This window comes from Grampus griseus, assembly GCF_964374135.1.
Source record: "Grampus griseus genome assembly, chromosome: 11".
In the NCBI taxonomy this organism is placed as follows: Eukaryota; Metazoa; Chordata; class Mammalia; order Artiodactyla; family Delphinidae; genus Grampus; species Grampus griseus.
Genome location: NC_139005.1, coordinates 25374650 through 25394596, shown reverse-complemented (window position 1 = coordinate 25394596; position 19947 = coordinate 25374650). Strand labels below are relative to the sequence as shown.

General features: G+C 41.7%; 1 protein-coding gene and 1 pseudogene across 5 annotated transcripts in view; both read left to right on the top strand.

The window, feature by feature from the left end:
- Positions 1-19947, top strand: part of DENND5B (DENN domain containing 5B) — a gene marked incomplete at its 5' end in the record, with an annotated part of 211739 nt that overhangs the window by 172121 nt on the left and 19671 nt on the right. For 3 of the 4 annotated variants that reach the window (XM_082665159.1, XM_082665158.1, XM_082665160.1), the window contains 2 exons: positions 3427-3508; positions 18870-18998. In XM_082665159.1, the coding sequence (XP_082521285.1) occupies positions 3427-3508; positions 18870-18998 (211 nt within the window). Of the gene's footprint in view, positions 1-3426; positions 3509-18869; positions 19000-19947 lie in introns of those variants that run through there. The other variant, XM_082665161.1, reaches the window with a different exon arrangement.
- On the top strand, positions 15965-17509 carry LOC309829266 (glucose-6-phosphate 1-dehydrogenase-like; annotated as a pseudogene). The gene has a single exon. The product of its transcript is annotated as a glucose-6-phosphate 1-dehydrogenase-like (transcript).

The window sequence follows — 19947 nt, the reverse complement described above, 5'->3', positions numbered from 1 at the left end:
TTTCCTGGGGCTACCATTATACAGGACCATAAACTGGGTGGCTTAAACAACAGGCATTTATGATAGAGGTACTGGGCATTAGGACTTCAGCATTTTTTTGTTGACAGTTAATCCGATGTTATCATCCAACTATCCCATTAGCAGATTTTTCATAAATCTCTATCTCCATCCCTAGTTCCTAGACGTCCATAGCCCACTGGGACCTCAAACTCAACACATCCTGAAACAAACTCATTATCTTAGCACCTCTCCCTCCTGTCCCAGTCAGGCTTTCTCCCTTCTTCTCTCCATTTCACTTAATGACATCAGTACCCTCTTGTCGGTCAAACTATAAGCCAGAAAGTCATCCTTAATGTAACAGCCCACTGGACGTGACATCAGAACACTCTGCCCCTTTTAATTAATGGATATGATTGGGCAGGTTTCTTAACCTCTTTGAGCCTCAGTTTCTTCATTTGCAAAATTACGGTTAAAAAATGTTAAGGAAAGTTTTAACTATGGGATAGTATATATTAATACAGTTTATATTCATACTTAATATTGTTTGTGACTCTTGAGTCCTGCTTACCCTTAATCCAGTCATTTAAGTCCACTGCATATTTCTCCTCTTCATTCTCATTGGCTGACACTGTCTTAGTTCATCCACAGGCTGGCCTTTGGAACAACTTCTAGCTCATCTCCCTTATAGCCCTTATACCATCACACTATCACTCTAGTTAACTAACTAAAAAGCACTGAGAAGCATATCACTTCTTTTCAAAATTTCTTTCCCCTCCCTAGGATTTCTGTAAATTTCTAACTTGTCATTTAAGGTTCTGCTATCTGGCCCTAAATAATCTCATCTTCCTAGTGAGTATTTGCTGTGCATTTTGAGGGGCCCTCTGGATATTCTCAGAACAGGATATGACCAAGCCTCAAGAGGTGTATAATTTAATAGGAGTAACAGAAGTGTTAAATTGTGGTAAGTTTGTGATAGAGGTTCAGTTTTACAAGTCCCATGAGAGAGAGGGAATGACTTATCCAACAGTGTTCCTAGGGGAAAGAGAATATTCAGGAAAGATTTCACACAGAGGCAAAATTAAAGCTAAATTTCTTTCCTTTTTTTTTTTTTGAGAACTTACTTTATGCCAGGCACTATTATAAGTGCTTTACATCTATTTGAATATGGTAGGTATTGTGACTGTCCCCAATTTGCAGATGAAGAAACAGACCATAGAGGGGTTAAACGACCAACACAAGGTCAGCGAGCTATTAAGTTCTCTGTAGGGCTTGAGAAAGCCATGTTCTTAACCATGAAGCTATACTCCTCTCAATCTGAAGTGATAAATAGGCTATAAACAAGGAGAAAGATACAGAATCACTAAAGGATGAACCAGAGACTTTAACGAATTGCATGGAGACATGAAAAAGTATATCACATGTTTAAGGAATATTGATCAGTGAAGGGTGGCTAGAATACAGGATTCCAAAACAGGATTCCCAGAACATGGTTAGGCCTGTGAGTGCTCTCATTGTGGTTGCTACCACTTCTTTAAATGTCAGACTCCTCTTTTATTAAGTCTCTCACCTGTTCTCTGCTCCCTGAGGCATGATTCCTTGTATTTTATGTCTTCTTCTGGCCAAGTTGTCAGATTATGGTCTCAGCTCCTTTCTCCTGCCTCATGATCTTTTCTTTTTCTCTTCTCAACCTATTTCATTTTTTTAAAATTAATTCATTTATTTATCTGTTTTTGGTCTGTTGGGTCATCATTGCTATGCGCGGGCTTTCTCTACTCTTCATTGCTGTGTGTGCGCTTCTCATTGCTATGGCTTCTCTTGTTGCGGAGCACAGGCTCTATGTGTGCGGGCTTCAGTTGTTGTGGGCACATGGGCTCAGCCGTTGTGGCTCACGGGCCCTAGAGCGCAAGCTCACTAGTTGTGGCGCACAGGCTTAGTTGCTCTGCAGCGTATGAGATCTTCCCGGACCAGGGATCATACCCGTGTCCCCTGCATTGGCAGGCGGATTCTTAACCACTGCCCCACCAGGGAAGTCCCTCGACCCATTTCTTATTACGTGTGTGGCCATCTTTCATGCTGTCTAATCATCTGGAGTGTAGAGGCATTCTCTGAGGTATTTCACTTTCTCCCCCAAAAGAGGGATGTGCTTTCATTAATTAGCACACTTAAGTGATGATAGTCTCAGACAGGAAGACAACCAGCACATTCCCTGCAAGTCTGTGGAACAATGTCTTCGGTGTCTGTTACCTCTTGGGTATCAAGATGAACCAGTGTTTTCAGTGACCCATTGAAAACTCCCTCCCCAAACTGCCAAGACAAATGCCCTATTTGTTACCTGCTTGGTAGGGAAGGCCCTCAAAAGGACTGCCTTTGGGTTGGTCTGGCCGCATTCTCTTTGTCTTGGCAACGCCATCAGTACTCATACCTGCCAAGTATCAGCCCAGCTTCTTTCACCAAGTGCCAAAAACTTGCAGATCCTAATCCACCAAAATGTCCCCTATCTTCCTTCAGTGCCAGCTTCATGTATATTTATGTGTTCTGATATTGTATTCTAGCCCCCCGAAGTAGAATGGATCTAAAAACTGAGAAAATGCAAGTTTAATATACAACGAAAACTCACATTCTAAATTCTGATTTTATCAATGCATTTGCCAAGTGTGATGTTGCAATTTACTTTTCATTTACAGGTGGGAAAATGGAAATAAAGAAAGGGGACAAAACTCCACAGCATCTCATTTAAAGTGAGATTGAGCACTCCAACTACAACATATTAACCAATAATTGATTGTTTAGCCATTGCTATATAAGAGAATAATCTTTCCTTTTATAAATGTTAGCTCTTCAGACTTCATAGGAGAATGGCTCATAGACATTATACTTCTAACTGTCCGTTAAGATTACTCACTTTGCATGATAAACATACTGTAGTTTGGATTCTGAACTTTGAAGTAGAAACTTATATCAGACTAAAGAATCCAAACTCTTAGGTTTTTCTTTTTAAACCCTCTTTCAAAAGGGGACTTGTATGATTGTAGTTCACAAGCCCAGAGATAGTTCACCTACTTAGTAGGTTAATTTACAGACATTACTTTCCTGTAATTATTTGGACCTATTAGAATGATAACTTTAGAAAGTGACTGACCCTTCTGGCCAAAATGTGCACACATTGTCTTATTTGCTAAGTGGGCTTTTATGATTCATTTAAAATTTTCAAATACAGCCCCATATTAACTAGAAAGAAAATAACTAGTTTACTGTATTAATAAAGTAGGAACATTCAGGTAAACAAATTTGAGCTTTTCTGTTGTCTTTAAAATTTGTTCACATCAAAATAATTTCAAAGTATTTATTTATGGAATGTGAACCATGTAGTTTTTTTAAGTCTTAACTGTTATTTTTCTAATACTTTGCTGATATTTTTCTACATAGTTGCCCTTGGACCAGAAAGAAGAAAATCTGACTCAGGAGTTATGTTGCCAACACTCAGGGTCTCTCTTATCCAAGACATGAGGTATTTGATATATGTGCTAGCATATGGTGATAACTTTGAAATATTTATGGCTTTCATTTAAATTGCTCAAATAACTGTGGCTATGGTATTTTTTGCTTATGTATTCTGAAGAAAACCTTTTTTATAATCTTATTTATTTTACTTTTATACTATTATGTGTTTTCCTGACATTAAATCCAAAGGCAAAATGCAAGTGAGAAGAATTTTAAAATAGCCCTATTTTAAATTGTAAATTTAAATTGTAAATTTAATTTAAAAATTTTAAAATAGCCCTATTTTAAATTGTAAATTATTTTACAATTTCTTTGGTTCTTTTTTTTTTTAATCTCCTTGAATTCCTTCTGCCCCCAAATATAAATCAAAAAATCTGCAAATAATGACAGGTTACTTAGCAGAAAAATCGCTGACAGGTAGATTTTCTTTGAAGCAAATGCAAATCTGAGAATTATCACATGCAGTTACTGGCTTTAGAAATCATTAGAAGGCATCAACATACCTAAAATAGATTTATTGAATGAGGAAGGCAGAGGCTTTTTTCTTTTAAACACTTTGGGTACATTTTAGTCAGCTTTTAAAATATGTGGGTCTAAAGTGAATGTTATAACATTTATAACGCTTGAAATTTTTCCTTTGTGGTATGCTTTAATATTAACTATTGATGTTTATTTGATTTGTCAGAGGCTTACAAGTGAAAAGCATAACTTTTATGAGTGGCATCATAGTACAGTGGTGACATATCCTGGCTTCACACTAGCTGTGTGATCCTAGGCACTTTTTGTAACTTCTCTTTGCCTCAGTTTTTCCTTCTCTCAAATAGAGATAAGAAGAGTTGTCTAGCTCATAAGAATTAAACTAGTTAGTCCATTACACTAAAAAGTTTCAAGAAGTACTCGGGTCCTCCTGAGAGTTCAGTAAATGTTGGATTTTGTTATCTGAATCAGTTCCTATGTTTGTATCTTAAATGCCCTTATTCCTTGATAGATGTAATGTAGTTGTCCTCATGTAGCTTATGATTCCTTTTGATGGTCAGCATGAGATGAATAGTTGTAACTTTGAGGGGAAAATGCACTCCAGCTCTCTTAATGGAAGCATAAAACCATCTGTTCTGCAGTGATTTCACAGTAGCCATCACTTTAAGGGCATGATTGTCAAAAGCTTTGCAGTGGTGACCTCAGGGCCAAACTTCTGAAACCTAATTAGGAGATGGTGGCGTCACATAAGGCTGCCCCGCTCCTTCCAGTTTCCTGCTTATTTACTTTCATCTGCTTCATGTTGTTGGTTTTTTGTGGGGAGGGATGTCCGGCTTCAGTAAACTCCCTTCACTTTATAAGAGGCAGTCTAGCGTGCTGGTTAAGACCTCAGGCTATGGAACCAGCCTATAAAGGTTGCTATTTTAGCTCTGCCACTCATTAGGCTCCGTAGCCAAGGGTAGTTCCTTATAGTCCCAGTTATCTCACCTGTAAAATAATAGTGTTTCTCTTAAAATTTTGGTGTAAATATTCAGTGAGTTAATAAGTGTAAAGCACTCAAAATAGGCCTGGAAATAAATCTATGTTTATGAACTCACGAATACACATACATCTATATTTATTTCTGTTTCTATATTTATTTATATGTGTGTATATGTATTTTTACACACAGTTAATTTTTTTAAGACCATAAATTCATAATGATATCTCTGCTTCCAGTTCAGTACCACGGGGACCATTCTAGCCTTCTCCCTTATTCGTAATTTTTTTCTCCAACTATGAGACACCTGACTCTCGTTATCTGCAACATATTCACTTATTTGTGCAACCTGTATTTTCGGAATTGCTACCCCAGCCCCTGTAAGGAGCAAGGTTACTAGCTAAGTTTAGTGCTGTGCACAGCTCCAGTTTTCTTTGTCAATAGCCTTTCAGTATCCAGTCAAAATACTGTTTTCCAAAACTTAGTTTAGTTCTTTTTTTCTCCAGTCCCTTCAGTGTGGTTGTATTATTCATTTTTAATAGTGTTAGGGTTATTTGTTAGCTTGTATTCCGTTTGCGGTTCCCTCCACATCCTAGTGGTTTTTGTTTTGGGTTTTGGTTAAATTTATATACAGTAAAATTCATCCTCTTTTGGTGTGTAGTTCTATATGTTTTCATAAACACACAATCATGATACAGAACAGTTCCATCACTCCTTTCGCATCAACATCTCTCCCAGTTTCCTACCGTTGGCAATCAACTGGTATAATTCCAAGCTCTTTCCACTGAGAGGGCCTCAAAGTAGTAATACCCCAGTAACAATGAGCACAACTAGTGCCCACATATTGGTTTCCAAATACCATTCTCCAATGAAAGGAACCATGGCTCTCTAGAGAAGTGGTTGATTCCAGGACTAAGGAAGGGAAAATATAGGATGAACTTAGTGCATCTTTGGTAAGGCCAGAAAGTAAGGAAGTGCTCAGAAAGTATAGGATCAGGTAATAAAGACATAGGAGGGACATCCCTGGCGGTCTAGTGGTTAAGACACTGAGCTTCCATTGCAGGGGGAGTGGGTTCGATGCCTGGTCGGGAAACTAAGATCCCACATGCCACATGGCATGGCCAAAAAATAGGAAAAAAAAAAAAAAAAAAGACATAGGAGCCAGGCTGAAAGAGCTCCAAATGGCCAAAGCTGAAACAATTTGAGCAACAAAATAGATAACAGTAGTAATAGAGCATAACCCATAAAATAAATATCCAAGAGCCTATTCTAATTAAATAAATAGATGAAAGCAATGGGACAGCTCTTTTTTACAGAAGCATTCCAATTAATAAACGTAGAAGAATGAAACAGAAAAATGAGTGGTTGAAGGGTCTAAGGTGAAACCAGAATATCTGCATAGTCTCAAAGTATCCTCCCCCAGGAATTTATTAATTACAGAGGAAAAAATAGTAAGTTTACAGTGGAGAAACCCAGCAGACATCTCTTTAAGCAAGTGATCAAGGTTAACATCACTAGTAATAAGACAAAACTAGTAATGTACCCCCGATATGATACACCAAGAAGAGAACATCACTTGTGCAGTGTTCCTACCATAAATGCATAAACTCAATATAACTATGAGAAAACGTGAGAAAAATCCAAATTGGGGGTCATTCTACAAAATAGTTGACTAGTACTTTTCAAAAGTATCAAAGTCATAAAGACATGAAAAGGCTGAGGAAATATCATGGATTGGAGGAGACTAAGGAGGTGACAACCAAGTGCAATAGGGTTGCTGGATTAGATCCTAGAACAGAAAAAGAACATAAGTGGAAAAACTGGTGAAATCAGTCTGTAGTTCAGTTAATAGTGTTGTACCAATGTGAATGTCTTAGTTTGGTTATGTAAGATGTTAACATTAAGGGAAGCTGTGTATACAGGAACTCTGTACTACTTTTATTTTAATTTTTTTAATTATTATTTTTAACATCTTTATTGGAGTATAATTGCTTTACAGTGGTGTGTTAGTTTCTGCTTTATAACAAAGTGAATCAGTTACACATACACATATGTTCCCATATCTCTTCCCTCTTGCATCTCCCTCCCTCCCACCCTCCCTATCCCACCCCTCTAGGTGGTCACAAAGCACCGAGCTGATCTCCTTGTGCTATGCAGCTGCTTCCCACTAGCTATCTGTTTTACATTTGGTAGTGTATATATGTCCATGCCACTCTCTCACTTTGTCACAGCTTACCCTTCCCCCTCCCCATATCCTCAAGTCTGTTCTCTCAGTAAGTCTGTGTCTTTATTCCTGTCTTACCCCTAGGTTCTTTATGACCTTTTTTTTTTTCTTAGATTCCATATATATGTGTTAGCATACGGTGTACTACTTATAGAACATTTTTGTAAATCAAATTATTTCCAAAAAATGTGTGTGTGTGCGTTTTTTTGGTTTGTTTGTTTTTTAGTAAATTTATTTATTTATTTACTTTTGGGTGTGTTGGGTCTTCGTTTCTGTGCGAGAGCTTTCACTAGTTGCAGCGAGCGGGGGCCACTCTTCATCACGGTGCATGGGCCTCTCACTGTTGCGGCCTCTCTTGTTGCAGAGCACAGGCTCCAGACGCGCAGGCTCAGTAGTTGTGGCTCACGGGCCTAGTTGCTCCGCGGCATGTGGGATCTTCCCAAACCAGGCTCGAACCCATGTCCCCTGCATTGGCAGGCAGATTCTCAACCACTGCGCCACCAGGGAAGCCCGCGTATTTTTTTTTTAAACCAGGCCTGGTACAAAGTAAATGTCTAAGGGCTGTTATTATTATAGCTATGGAGTAGATAGCTTATTTTTTTAAAATACTGTTTTCTGGGGGTTGTTTTTTTGTTTTATTTTTTAATTTATTTACTTTAATTTATTTATTTGTTTTGGGCTGCGTTGGGTCTTCATTGCTGCGCACGGGCTTTCACTAGTTGCGGCGAGCAGGGGCTCCTCTTCGTTGCAATGCGCGAGCTTCTCATTGCGATGGCTTCTCTTGTTGTGGAGCACAGGCTCTAGGCATGTGAGCTTCAGTAGTTGTGGCATGCGGGCTCAGTAGTTGTGGCTCGCAGGGTCTAGAGCGCAGGCTCAGTAGTTGTGCCGCACGGGCTTAGTTGCTCCGCGGCATATGGGATCTTTCTGGACCAGGGCTCAAACCCATGTCCCCTCCATTGGCAGGCAGATTCTTAACCACTGCGCCACCAGGGAAGTCCCTGTTGTTGTTTTTTTTAAATTTTTTTGGCTGTGTCAGGTCTTAGTTGAGGCACCAGTGATCTTCGTTGTGTCATATGGGATCTTTAGTTGCGGCACGTGGGATTTTTAGTTGTGACATGCAAAGTCTTTGTTCTGGCATGTGGGATCTAGTTCCCTAACCAAGGATTGAACCCGGGCCCCCTGCATTGGGAGCACAGAGTCTTAGCCACTGGACCCCCAGGGAAGTCCCAGAGTAGATAGCTCATTATCCAGGGGTATAATTCTTGGTACAGCTGCTGCTCACCTCTTCCTTTGAATGTTAGATCAGTGAGCTGTGACCTCTCTAGTCTAAGCCCCTAAAATTTCTCTCCTGGATTACATCATGGTCCGCATATTTCAGTGCTTGCCCTACTGTAATTCATCCTCTTCACTGCTAATATGGTGATCCTAGAATAAAGTGCAAATCACTTACCCTGACTGGCAGGGCCCTACTTGATCTGACGCCTGTCTGACTGCAGTATTATTTCCTATCACTCTCTCTCTTTTGTTTCCTCCAGCATGCCAAACTTGTTTCCTGCCCTGGGGCCTTCTTTACCCATTCCCTTCACCTGATAGCTTTTCCCTGAGTCCTACCCCCATAGAATCTCCACAGCTAAGGCTCCTTCTTGTCATTTGCATCTTGGTTCAAATGTCGCTTCCTTCCACTAGCCATCCCTGACCACCTGGTGTACAGCAGCAATCCAGTCACTCTCTTTCAAATTCCCCTATTTTTTAAAAAACTATTTATTTATTTGGTTGCTCTGGGTCTTAGTTGCAGCAGCTGGGCTCCTTAGTTGTGGCAGTCAGGCTCCTTAGTTGTGGCTCACAGTCTCCTTAGTTGCCGCATGCAGGCTCTCAAATTCCCTTATTTTAATTCTTTGCATAATAGCACTTATTTGCTTGTTTGTTTTTCTAATGGTACTTATGAACTTCATGAGAGAAGGGAATCTATCTGACATGTGAAACTGTTGAATTGCAAGTTAGTGTTAACAGAGTGGCACATAATTGGTGCTCAATTAATATTTATTAAATGAAGGATTTGCCATATTTTAATCTCTTTGAGTGTGGGTAAGAGAATGTGTGTGTGTGTTCATGTGTATGTGTGTGTGTGTTTATCTAACATATATACGTGTGTATATATATACATATATATATATATATATATGTATATATATATATATATATCTCCTTATAGCCAAAGTGTTACTGAATTATATTGGTTACAGTTTTGAAGATTTAGAAAGGTGGTGATTGCTGAGGTACTTTTTACTAATCAATTTAAAATTTAGAATATAGAAGAAACTTGAGAAGTCATATTGCTTAGCTTCTTCCTTTTATATATGTGGAAACTCAGGCGCAGGCAGATAAAGTCTCAGACCATATATATAGCCAACTAACAGCAGAAGTGGAACTAGAACTAAGGTTTCCTGACACAGTTCATGTCTCTTTCTAACTAGATTCAAGTTCTCAGCCTTCGCCTTGTCATCAGAAAAAATGCCAGGTGTGACTAGGCACAAACAAGTTGGCAGTAGTGTGTGGGTGCACATCACCCTAAATATAATTTAGTATAACCTTGAATAGTCTATATTTGTTCAGGATACTCAACAAAAAGTTGATCTCCTATGACTTCTCACTTAAGGGTTACTTTGGCTTTTAATTTTCAGACTTTGCCTGAAAGAGACCCCTGGGTACCCTAAAGTGATGTTTTAGCCAAATGATAGATACTTTTAATAAAACTTAACTGGTTGATTGCTTTCAAAAGGTGTCTAGTATAGTAGAAAGGCATTGCCGAGAAAAGACAAGCTGACTTCCTAGGGTTTTTGCCTAAGATTTTATTATTAAAAATTTTAAACATACAGCCAAGTCAAAAGATTTTATAATGAATGCATCCATATACCCACAACCTAGATTCTACCACTAACATTTTTCTATGGCTTTTTTAAAAAATGGGGTAAAATATATATCTCATAAAATTTACCATTTTAACCATTTTTATGTGTATAGTCAGTGGCATTAAGTACATTTGCAGTAGTACAACCGTTACCTCTATCCATCTCCAGAACTTATTGTCATTGTAAACTGAAACTCTGTACCCATTAAACAATAGCTCCTCAAGCCCCTGGTAACCACTGTTCTATTTCCTGTCACTGTGAATTTGACTATTCTAGGTACCTCATATAAGTGGAATCATGCTTTTTGTGTCTAGTTCGTTTCACTTAGCATAGTATTTTTGTGGTTCATCCGTGTTACAGCATGTATCAGAACTTCCTTACATTTTAAGGCTGAATAGTATTCCGGTGTATGTATATACCACATTTTGTTATTCCACTCATTCATCGACGGGCATTTGGGTTGTTTCCACCTTTTGGCTGTTTTGAATAGTGCTGCTGTGAATGTGAGTGTACAAATATGTGTTTGAGTTCCTGCTTTTAGTTCTTTTGGGTGTGTACCCAAAAATGGAATTGCTTGATCATACAAAAAATAATAATAATAGGCTGAACTTGGGTCATCTGTCCACTCTTGTCTAGTCATCTATGACCAGGTAAGGGCATGGTCACAGGAAGCCAGTTAAACCAATTTATTATTTCCTTAACCAGAGGACTTGATATTCTTTTTTTTTTTTTTTTTTTTTTTTTGCGGTACGCGGGCCTCTCACTCTTGTGGCCTCTCCCGTCGTTGCTGAGCACAGTCTCCGGACGCGCAAGGCTCAGCGGCCATGGCTCACGGGCCCAGCCGCCCCGCGGCATCAGCAGGCGGACTCTCAACCACTGCGCCACCAGGGAAGCCCCAGGACTGGATATTCTTTCATTGATAAAGATAGGCTCTGCCTGGAAGCTAGATCAAAATCAGAAGTCTACTTGCTGTCCTCAGGAGCAGAGATATGGATGCCTGATCACCCAGCTCCATGCCATTGATCCTCATACTAAGGGGACTGATGTCATCTCAGAAAGGCCCTGCAGAAACACTGCCCATGGTTCTCTCTCCCTTTTCTCTGCTTCATTCTGCCTCTTTAAGATAACTTTATATGTATTGTTGTTCTTATTCTTGATACGTTTACTTTAACTCTCAGTGCACGGGCTTATTTCTGTTTCCAAGTTCTTGGCAAGTACTTCATTGTAATCCCTAGTTGCTAGCGCGATAGTTGATGTAGATGCTTTTCCTTAAAGAGAAACACCCAAGTAATATTTCTAAACTTCGGTTTCTTTCACTATGGGCACTTAAAAACTTGTTTTTTAAAGATTAGGTAGCAAAGATATCTGAGTTCACGCATTCTGTGGGGCACATTCCCTGGCAGTACCTCCTGTTTCCCACATTTCTCTCTTGAAGCAAAGCCACTGGCAGTGTAGAGACTTTGAGTCCTCATAGTTGTCAAGTGTCTTGGTACCAGATTGCTTAGCAGCTGGCATGAGTCCAGACATGTCTACAGGCTATCCCCTGTTATCTCTGACAACTCCCCAGGACCTTCATAGATGCCAAGTATCACCATACTGTCAGTTATAGAATGATTCTTTTCTTCCAAAGAGAAAGGCTTGGGACAGTAAATATTAATAATTGTACAAGTTGTTGTCTACTTATAAAAGAGGAGTATTACCATGCCGTTACCATTATTACCAATTTCTTTCCAGAGTAGCTGTGCATATATCATCTAGCCATTCAAACTAGCACGGGCTTTCTCTAGTTGCCGTGAGCAGGGGCTACTCTTCATTGTGGTGCATGGGCTTCTCATTGCAGTGGTTTCTCTTGTTGCGGAGCACAGGTTCTAGACACACGGGCTCAGTAGTTGTGGCTCTCGGGCTCTAGAGTGCAGGCTCAGTAGTTGTGGCACACAGGCTTAGTTGCTCCGCGGCATGTGGGATCTTCCCAGACCAGGGCTCGAACCCGTGTCCCCAGAATTGGCAGGCGGATTCCTAACCACTGCGCCACCAGGGAAGTTCCCCAACTTTTATTCTTAATGACAAAATGCAATTAATAATGAGGGGCATAGTAGAACATTACATGATTGAGGAGATTGTGAGTACTATAATCCAAGTATAGATATTCTGAATATGTAAACAAATGAGCAGGATATCTGAGTAAACCCTAGAAATATCTGGTTTACGATGGGAATAAATTACTTGGGGGTAAATTGGCTACTCACTTTATCTTTTTATAACTAATGTCTGCATATGAGCTGTGAGCATCTGGCTTTATTCTACACTAAAGTTAAATAGTCACGATTGATTTTGTTACCCTCAGAAGGAATATTTGAGGAATTTTTATGACTATACAGAATGTGGGCTCACACTAAAATTGGCTAATTCCTTAATCTCTCTAATAAATATTATTGTGTTTCATTGGTGATACAGTGAAATAAGCACCAGTTTTGGACTCAGGAAATGTGGATTCAAATTTAGTTGCTGCCACTCTCAGGAATCATTCAGTTTTAGGGAACAGAAGCCCGTTCAAACTAGCTTCAGCAGAAAGGAGGATTTATGGGAGATACATGAGGGTATTTTCCAGAATCCAAGCACAAGAACTGTGGCTGGATTGGAAACAGTTTTGTCCAAGGTTACTCTCCATCTCAGAAGAAGCAAATTGTCCCTGCTTTTCCCTCCACTTCTGCTGCTTTTCCTCCCCTCTGTCCCTTTCCCTCCTTTTCTGCTTTACTGTGAACATGCTCTCCCAAGCCCTGGCCTTAACGTCCCTTATTTAAGCATTCAACAAAAACTAACTTGGTTTTTCAGTGTACTAATTTCCAGTTTCTGAGAGAAAATCTGATTGGCTCAGCTTAGATCAGGCAGATAGATGCTGCTTATCCATTCAGTTCTAGCTGAAGGATAAGGAGCATCGTCATGGTGGTACCTGAAGTTGTTGCTTCTGGTTCTTCTGGGTCTGTAGAAGGAGAGCTTCTCCAAGAATGTGAGTACCAGGAAGAAATGATTGGTAAAAAAATGGGTGGCATCTCTAGAATATGTACTATTTCTGTGACCTTGGGTGGGTCACTTAGTCTCGATGAATCTCAGTTTTCTCATTTTTGAAGTGAAATAATGATGGTCTCCCTCTCACTAGTTATTGTGACAATCAGATAAGACAGAATACATAAAAATTAGAAAGCTTTGTACCAGGGTTGGAAACAAATCAAATAAATAAGCTATTTAAACCACACCATGTTTGCTTTTCTGTGAATTAACAGGATCTGTTTTATTTTAATTTTTATTTTTGGCTGCATTGGGTCTTCGTTGCTGTGCACGGGCTTTCTCTAGTTGCGCCAAGTGGGGTCTACTCTTCATTGCAGTGCGTGGGCTTCTCATTGCAGTGGCTTCTCTTATTGCGGAGCATGGGCTCTAGGCACACGGGCTTCAGTAGTTGCAGCATGTGGGCTCAGTAGTTGCAGCATGCGGGCCCTAGAGCACGTGCGCCTCAATAGTTGAGGCGCATGGGCTCAGTAGTTGTGGCACGTGGCCTCAGTAGTTGTGGCTTGTGGGCTGTAGAGTACAGGCTCAGTAGTTGTGGCACACGGGCCCAGTTGCTCCACGGCATGTGGGATCCTCCCAGACCAGGGATCAAACCCGTGTCCCCTGCATCGGCAGGCGGACTCCCAACCACTGCACCACCAGGGAAGTCCCCAGGATCTATTTTATAAGTAATACTTGTATAATATTATGCTGAGTATCATTGTAATTACCTATAATAAATTATTCCAATTAAAAAGATTCAAATGGGGGCTTCCCTGGTGGCGCAGTGGTTGAGAGTCCGCCTGCCGATGCAGGGGACATGGGTTCGTGCCCTGGTCCAGGAGGATCCCACATGCTGCGGAGCAGCTGGGCCCGTGAGCATGGCCGCTGAGCCTGTGCGTCCGGAGCCTGTGCTCTGCAATGGGAGAGGCCTCAACAGTGAGAGGCCCGCGTACTGCAAAAAAAAAAAAAAGATTCAAATGGTATAACTACACAGAAAAAATTTTAATAGATTTAAAGTTGAATAACACAACACATATAAATTGTTTTAAAGCATAAAATTAGATATAGATTTACAGAGCAACAGAATTTTTTTAGCTTTTTATATACACTAGGCCCTAGAGGGAGCAAAGAAGGATTCAAGGCTAGTAAGAAGTATTGGGTTCCTCATTCTCAGGGAGCTTTTGTCAAGCTGAGAAAAATATATACCAAGAGAAAATGATAAAAGTAGTAATGCACAATAAATGCAAATCAGACTATAGAATTCCGTAAATTAGAGAGGTCACTGAAGGCTGTCATGGTCAAGGAAAGCTTTCTAGAAGAAGCTGGGATTTCAAACATGAATAGAATCAAATAAGGAAGCTAGAAGAGAGTAAGTACTTCAGGTAATAAAATACAGAGTCTTATAAGTTAACTGCTTGGAATAGAATTTTTTAATAGGAAAATATGTTGAGGCCAAGGGGTAATGGGCCTTGAATGCAGGCCTGAGCAGTTCAGGCTATATCCCGTGAGCTTTTGAATATTCTGGGACAAAGGAATTACATTAGGAGGCAATTTTTTAGGCAGGTAATTTCCCTGGTGCCAGTGAACAAGGGGCTTGAGGAGAAGAATCTGGTGGCCTCATCTCCTGATTCCCATGCTTCCTGACAAAAAGAACACAAAAAAACAAATAAACAAAAATTAGTGCAAACATTTTTATGATGGGAGTGCTGATAGCCACCTAAATAAAAGAGGTTTCACTTTATGTATTCCAGTCCTTCCCGTTTTCCTTTAACATAACATTGTTTTTCAGATAATTATTTCCCATTTTGACATTCTTCACCTGTCATGTCTCCAGATACTTAAGACCAGCATGAAACTAATTTCAGTAGACTTTACTGTTTTAGAGTAGGAAGAACACTTAGGGAAAGATTATACAACATACGTACTTACCAAACCTCATATAGATTCATTTCTGGTGGATACACTTTGATCAACTTGGTATTCCTGGATCATGTGAGCTCTAACCTGGCACTGCGCTCATGGGGGGACCTTGTACATACTGTGGAACTTTAAGTGGTAAATACCTGAGCATTTCCCCCTTGTTGCTTTTAGTCAACTGTGTCATCATTTGGGCAATGTCAGTAGTTGAGGAACAGCCAGTGCTCTTTCCTAGGCTCATTTTGGAGGTGCCCGTGTGGGTCATCCTACCACTGCCGCCACCACCAGAACCAGGGTCTAAGCGGGACTTGCCTGACACCAGCTTTCTCCGTTCACGACCGTGTGTAATGGTATTAGCCCTTTAAAGATAAATTGTCTGTCATAATTTCTGAAAAAAATTCTTAGAGGTGAGGTTGGTTAACGAAACGGCAACAGAATTTTCTTTTATTTCCTCATTCTGACTTGTTTTTAAGCCATCTCTTTAAGCCTCACTTGTGTGATGTGATAATGCTTTACATTTTATCAAGAGTGTTTGATCAGACGCAAGACAGGCTGCCCCAGACGGGAAGCCCGAGCAGCCAGCCGAGCCACCCTGCCCCTGCTGGGGGAGGAGCCACAACGAGGCTGCCTAATGGGGCTGGTTTGACCTGAGCAGGTGACCAATGGCCAGGGGGCGAGGAGGTGAGGGGGTGGGGCTGCAGAAGGCCTGCCTACAAATGGAGTCGAGGGGCGTGACCACACTGCAGAAGTGGAGCCCTTCCGCCCAGGACTGGCGAGAAAGCCAAATTGCAGGGGCGGGGTGGGTCAGGGATGTGGACCTGCGCGAACAGCATGGAGATGCACGGGCACTCACGAGGCATCCAGGACATGGAACAGCTGCGCTGGGGACCACAGGTGACCCGTGGCCCGGCAACCAGCGCAGAGAGCATCATGGCAGAGCAGGTGGCTCTGAACCAGACCCAGGTGTGTGGGATACTACGGGAAGAGCTGTACCAAAGTGATTCCTTCCACCAGTTTGATACACATATCTTCATCATCATGGGCGCAGCCAGCAACCTGGCCAAGAGGAAGATCTACGCCACCATCTGGTGGCTGTTCTGGGGTGGCCTTCTGCCAGAAGATACCTTCATCATGGTATCTCCCACCTCACAGTGGCCAATACACGCAAGTGGAGCGAGCTATTCATCAAAGCTACCCCAGAGGAGAAGCCCAAGCTGGAGGAGTTCTTTGCCCGCAACTCCTATGTGACTGGCCATTATGATGACGCGGCCTCCTATGAGCGCCTCAACAGCCACATGAACACCCTCCACCAGGGAACATAAGCCAACCGCCTCTTCTGCCTGGCCTTGCCCCCCAAAGCCTATGAGGCTGTCACCAAGAACATCCACAAGACCTGCATGAGCCAGATAGGCTGGAACTGTATCGTCATGGAGAAGCCCTTTGGGAGGGACCTGCAGAGTTCCAACCACATTTCCTCCCTGTTTCGTGAGGACCAAATCTGCCGCATCGACCACTGCATGGGCAAGGAGATGACCCAGAACCTCACGGTTCTGAGGTTTGCCAACAGGATCTTCAGCCCCATCTGGAAGTGTGACAACATGTCCTACGTCATTCTCACCTTCAAGGAGTCCTTTGGCACTGAGGGCTGCTGGGGCTACTTCAATGACTTTGGGATCATCTGAGACGTGATGGAAAATCACATCCTGCAGATGGTGTGTCTGGTGGCCGTGGAGAAGCCCGTCTCCACCGACTCAGATGACGTCCGTGATGAGAAGGTCAGGATGTTGAAATGTATCTCAAAGGTACAGGCGAACAGTGTGGTCCTGGGCCAGTACATGGGGAACCCCAACGGAGAAGGTAAGGCCACCAAAGCATACCTGGACAACCCCATGGTGCCCCGCGGCTCCACCACCGCCACCTTTGCAGCTGTCATCCTCTACGTGGGGAATGAGAGGTGGGACAGGTGCCCTTTATCTTGCGCTACGGCAAAGCCCTGAATGAGCACAAAGCTGAGGTGCCTCTGCAGTTCCGAGACGTGGCCGGTGACATCTTCCAGCAGCAGTGCAAGCACAGCGAGCTGGTGATCCGCCTGCAGCCCAACGAGGCTGTGTACATCAAGATGATGACCAAGAAGCCCAGCATGTTCTTCAACCATGAGGAGTCGATGCTGAACCTGACCTATGGCAGCAGATACAAGAACATGAAGCTCCCAGATGCATATGAGCGCCTCATCCTGGACATCTTCTTTGGGAGCCAGACGCACTTTATGTGCAGTGATGAGCTCCAGCAGGCCTGGTGCATCTTCACACCACTGCTGCCCCAGATCGAATGGGAGTAGCCCCAGCCCATCCCCTACATCTCCAGCAGCTGAGGCCCCACAGCGGCAGATGAGCTGATGAAGAGAGTGGGCTTCCCATACAAGGGGACCTACAAGGGGTGAACTCCCACAAGCTCTGAGCCCTGAGCACCTGGTCCCCACTCCCACCCACCTTGGCCCTGTCTCTCTGTCCTTCCCACTGTCTGACCCCACTGCAGGAGGACTTCGGGACCATAAACGTCAGCCTCACATTACCAGCCCCGGGCCTAGGCCACCCTGTGCCACTGCTGCCTTGGGCCCAGCTGCATTCCTCAACCACCAAGCCTCGGAGAGTCGTGCTGTGACCATCACCAGCCACCACTGAGCCAGCTTCTGTCCACAAGACTGAGCCCCAGTGGAAGGAAGGAGAGTGGCTCTTCATCTATCCTGGCTTCTTCCAGAGGCCTGGAGTTAGGAGCCACAGGGAGGGGCAGTGATAGGCCTCATGATCTGTATAAGTCAAGTCATTATGTTGTACACCTTAAACTTATACAGTGCCGTGTGTCAATTATACCTCAATAAAACTGGGGGGGGGAAAGAGAATGTGTGTGTTTTACTGGGAGGATATTCCTTACTCTGAATGCTTGGAATCATCAGAGAAAAGGGTTTGTTGCAATATTTATTACAGCTGAGATGAGTCATTCTGTACATTAAAAAAAAAAAAAATCAAAGGAAGGGATGGTGGGTCACAATCACAAAGACTTTTCCGTGAGTCATTGTAGTGGTTCTATAATTATCCTGTCCCTTAGGCTTGTCCTTCCTGCTCAATCCTTCTTTCTCCTTAGGAGGAGAATCATTAGATAAATTCAGTCCTGCTGGGTATGGCATCAACTTCTACACAGAATACTAATATATACATATATGTAACATTCATTTGGGGGTTGACCACACAGTTTGTTTGTGGCCACACAATTTCCTAAGTCTCTCAAATTTTTAAGAATTTTGAATTTATTAGTATAGTACAGCTTGTATTCTAATGCCATAGAAAATGCGATTTCATATTTTCCATATGTTGTCAGGGCAATTTGAAAAATGATTCAGTGGATTAAAGTTGTAGCAGATACTTCAACTGTAGAACAATTATTCTGAATAAGAACTTGAATATTCAGCCTGTTCTATTGCTTTTATTTTTCTGAGTGTCAGGAATAACCAAGTGCCAGTTTATAGGTATCTATGAGCCTGAAACAAGAATAAATAAAACCTGAAAGAGTGAATGAGTGTTAAATGCTTTATCTTAGGATACTGCCTGTGTGCTCGTGTTGTAATGGTAATTCTGATGTTGGACTAATTTCGTGATTCAGGTGGAACACTTGAAGTTTAATCAACATAAATTGTGTGTTGCCTGTTTCTTCCTCTAAGTACAAAATAACTTTTCTGTGCAAGGTGCCGTAACTCTTCAGTTCTTTTCCAGTTCAAGGTTAGCCTTAGGATTTACATCTTTGCTGTTTTACTATTCTTTAGGCATATTCAAAACATGAGTGAGATCAAGACTGATGTCGGACGAGCTCGAGCATGGATAAGATTGTCTCTAGAAAAGAAGCTCTTGTCTCAGCATCTCAAGCAGTTGCTCTCTAACCAACTGCTCACAAAGTAAGAGATGGCCTCTTGAGGCATTTCTGTTTCTGTGACCTGTGTGCTTACAAAATACATTGCATAGGCTGCCACGCTGGTTTCTTCAGCCTGAGTTGCTGACTCCTCTGCACATGAACTCTTCCTTTCTAACAGGCACATGCTTCAGAAACTGTGTGTCATGACCTCCTATTTGATTATATCTGGGAGGGTACAGATTTCAGAGCCAAGGGGCAGATTGTGCTACTCTGTTCAGAACAAAAGCTGATAGTCCCACAGCTGAGAGTAACATCCAAAAGATGGGTGGAATTTATGTAAACCGTATATCATATTGTAAAGATCACAACAAAACCAGGAGTGGTAAAAAAATAAAAAGGTCCACAGGAAAGGGCTTCTCTGAGAGTCTTGCTAATACTTACATTTAGTAGTTTAGAGCCAGAAAACCAGTCAAGTGCATATTAGTTAATAGTTAACTGTTTTGATAGTTTCCCTTTACCCCATCAAGAAACGTTGGATGAAATGCGTCATCCAGCTAATATGTATAGTAGAACTAATTTGAAGTTTGAGGACTTTGAGTTCTCTAGACCAAAGGTATGCAAAGAATTCAACAGAGACCTCAAACGTGACAGTGTTGGAATGCCACCAAAACCCAATTCTTTTTGTGATTTTGCATTTGTACATATCACTGTTGGGTTAAGTTACTCTCTGGAGCATTTTAGGATGAGTCTTAATGTCCAAAGAATAGGTTTGATAAAGAGTGCGTGATGTGAAGTACAGTCTGTGAACCTGACCTTGTTCTCTTAAAACTGATTACTCTCCCCACACCTTATCCCCACCCATAAGTCACTTGCCCTTTGTGGCCAAAGTACAAAGAAGAAAATGATAATCATTTAAAATCTTACTACATAAAGGTGACTACTAAGTATTTCACATGTTTTCTTCTGTACTTCTGTACATGTTCTCTTAGTTA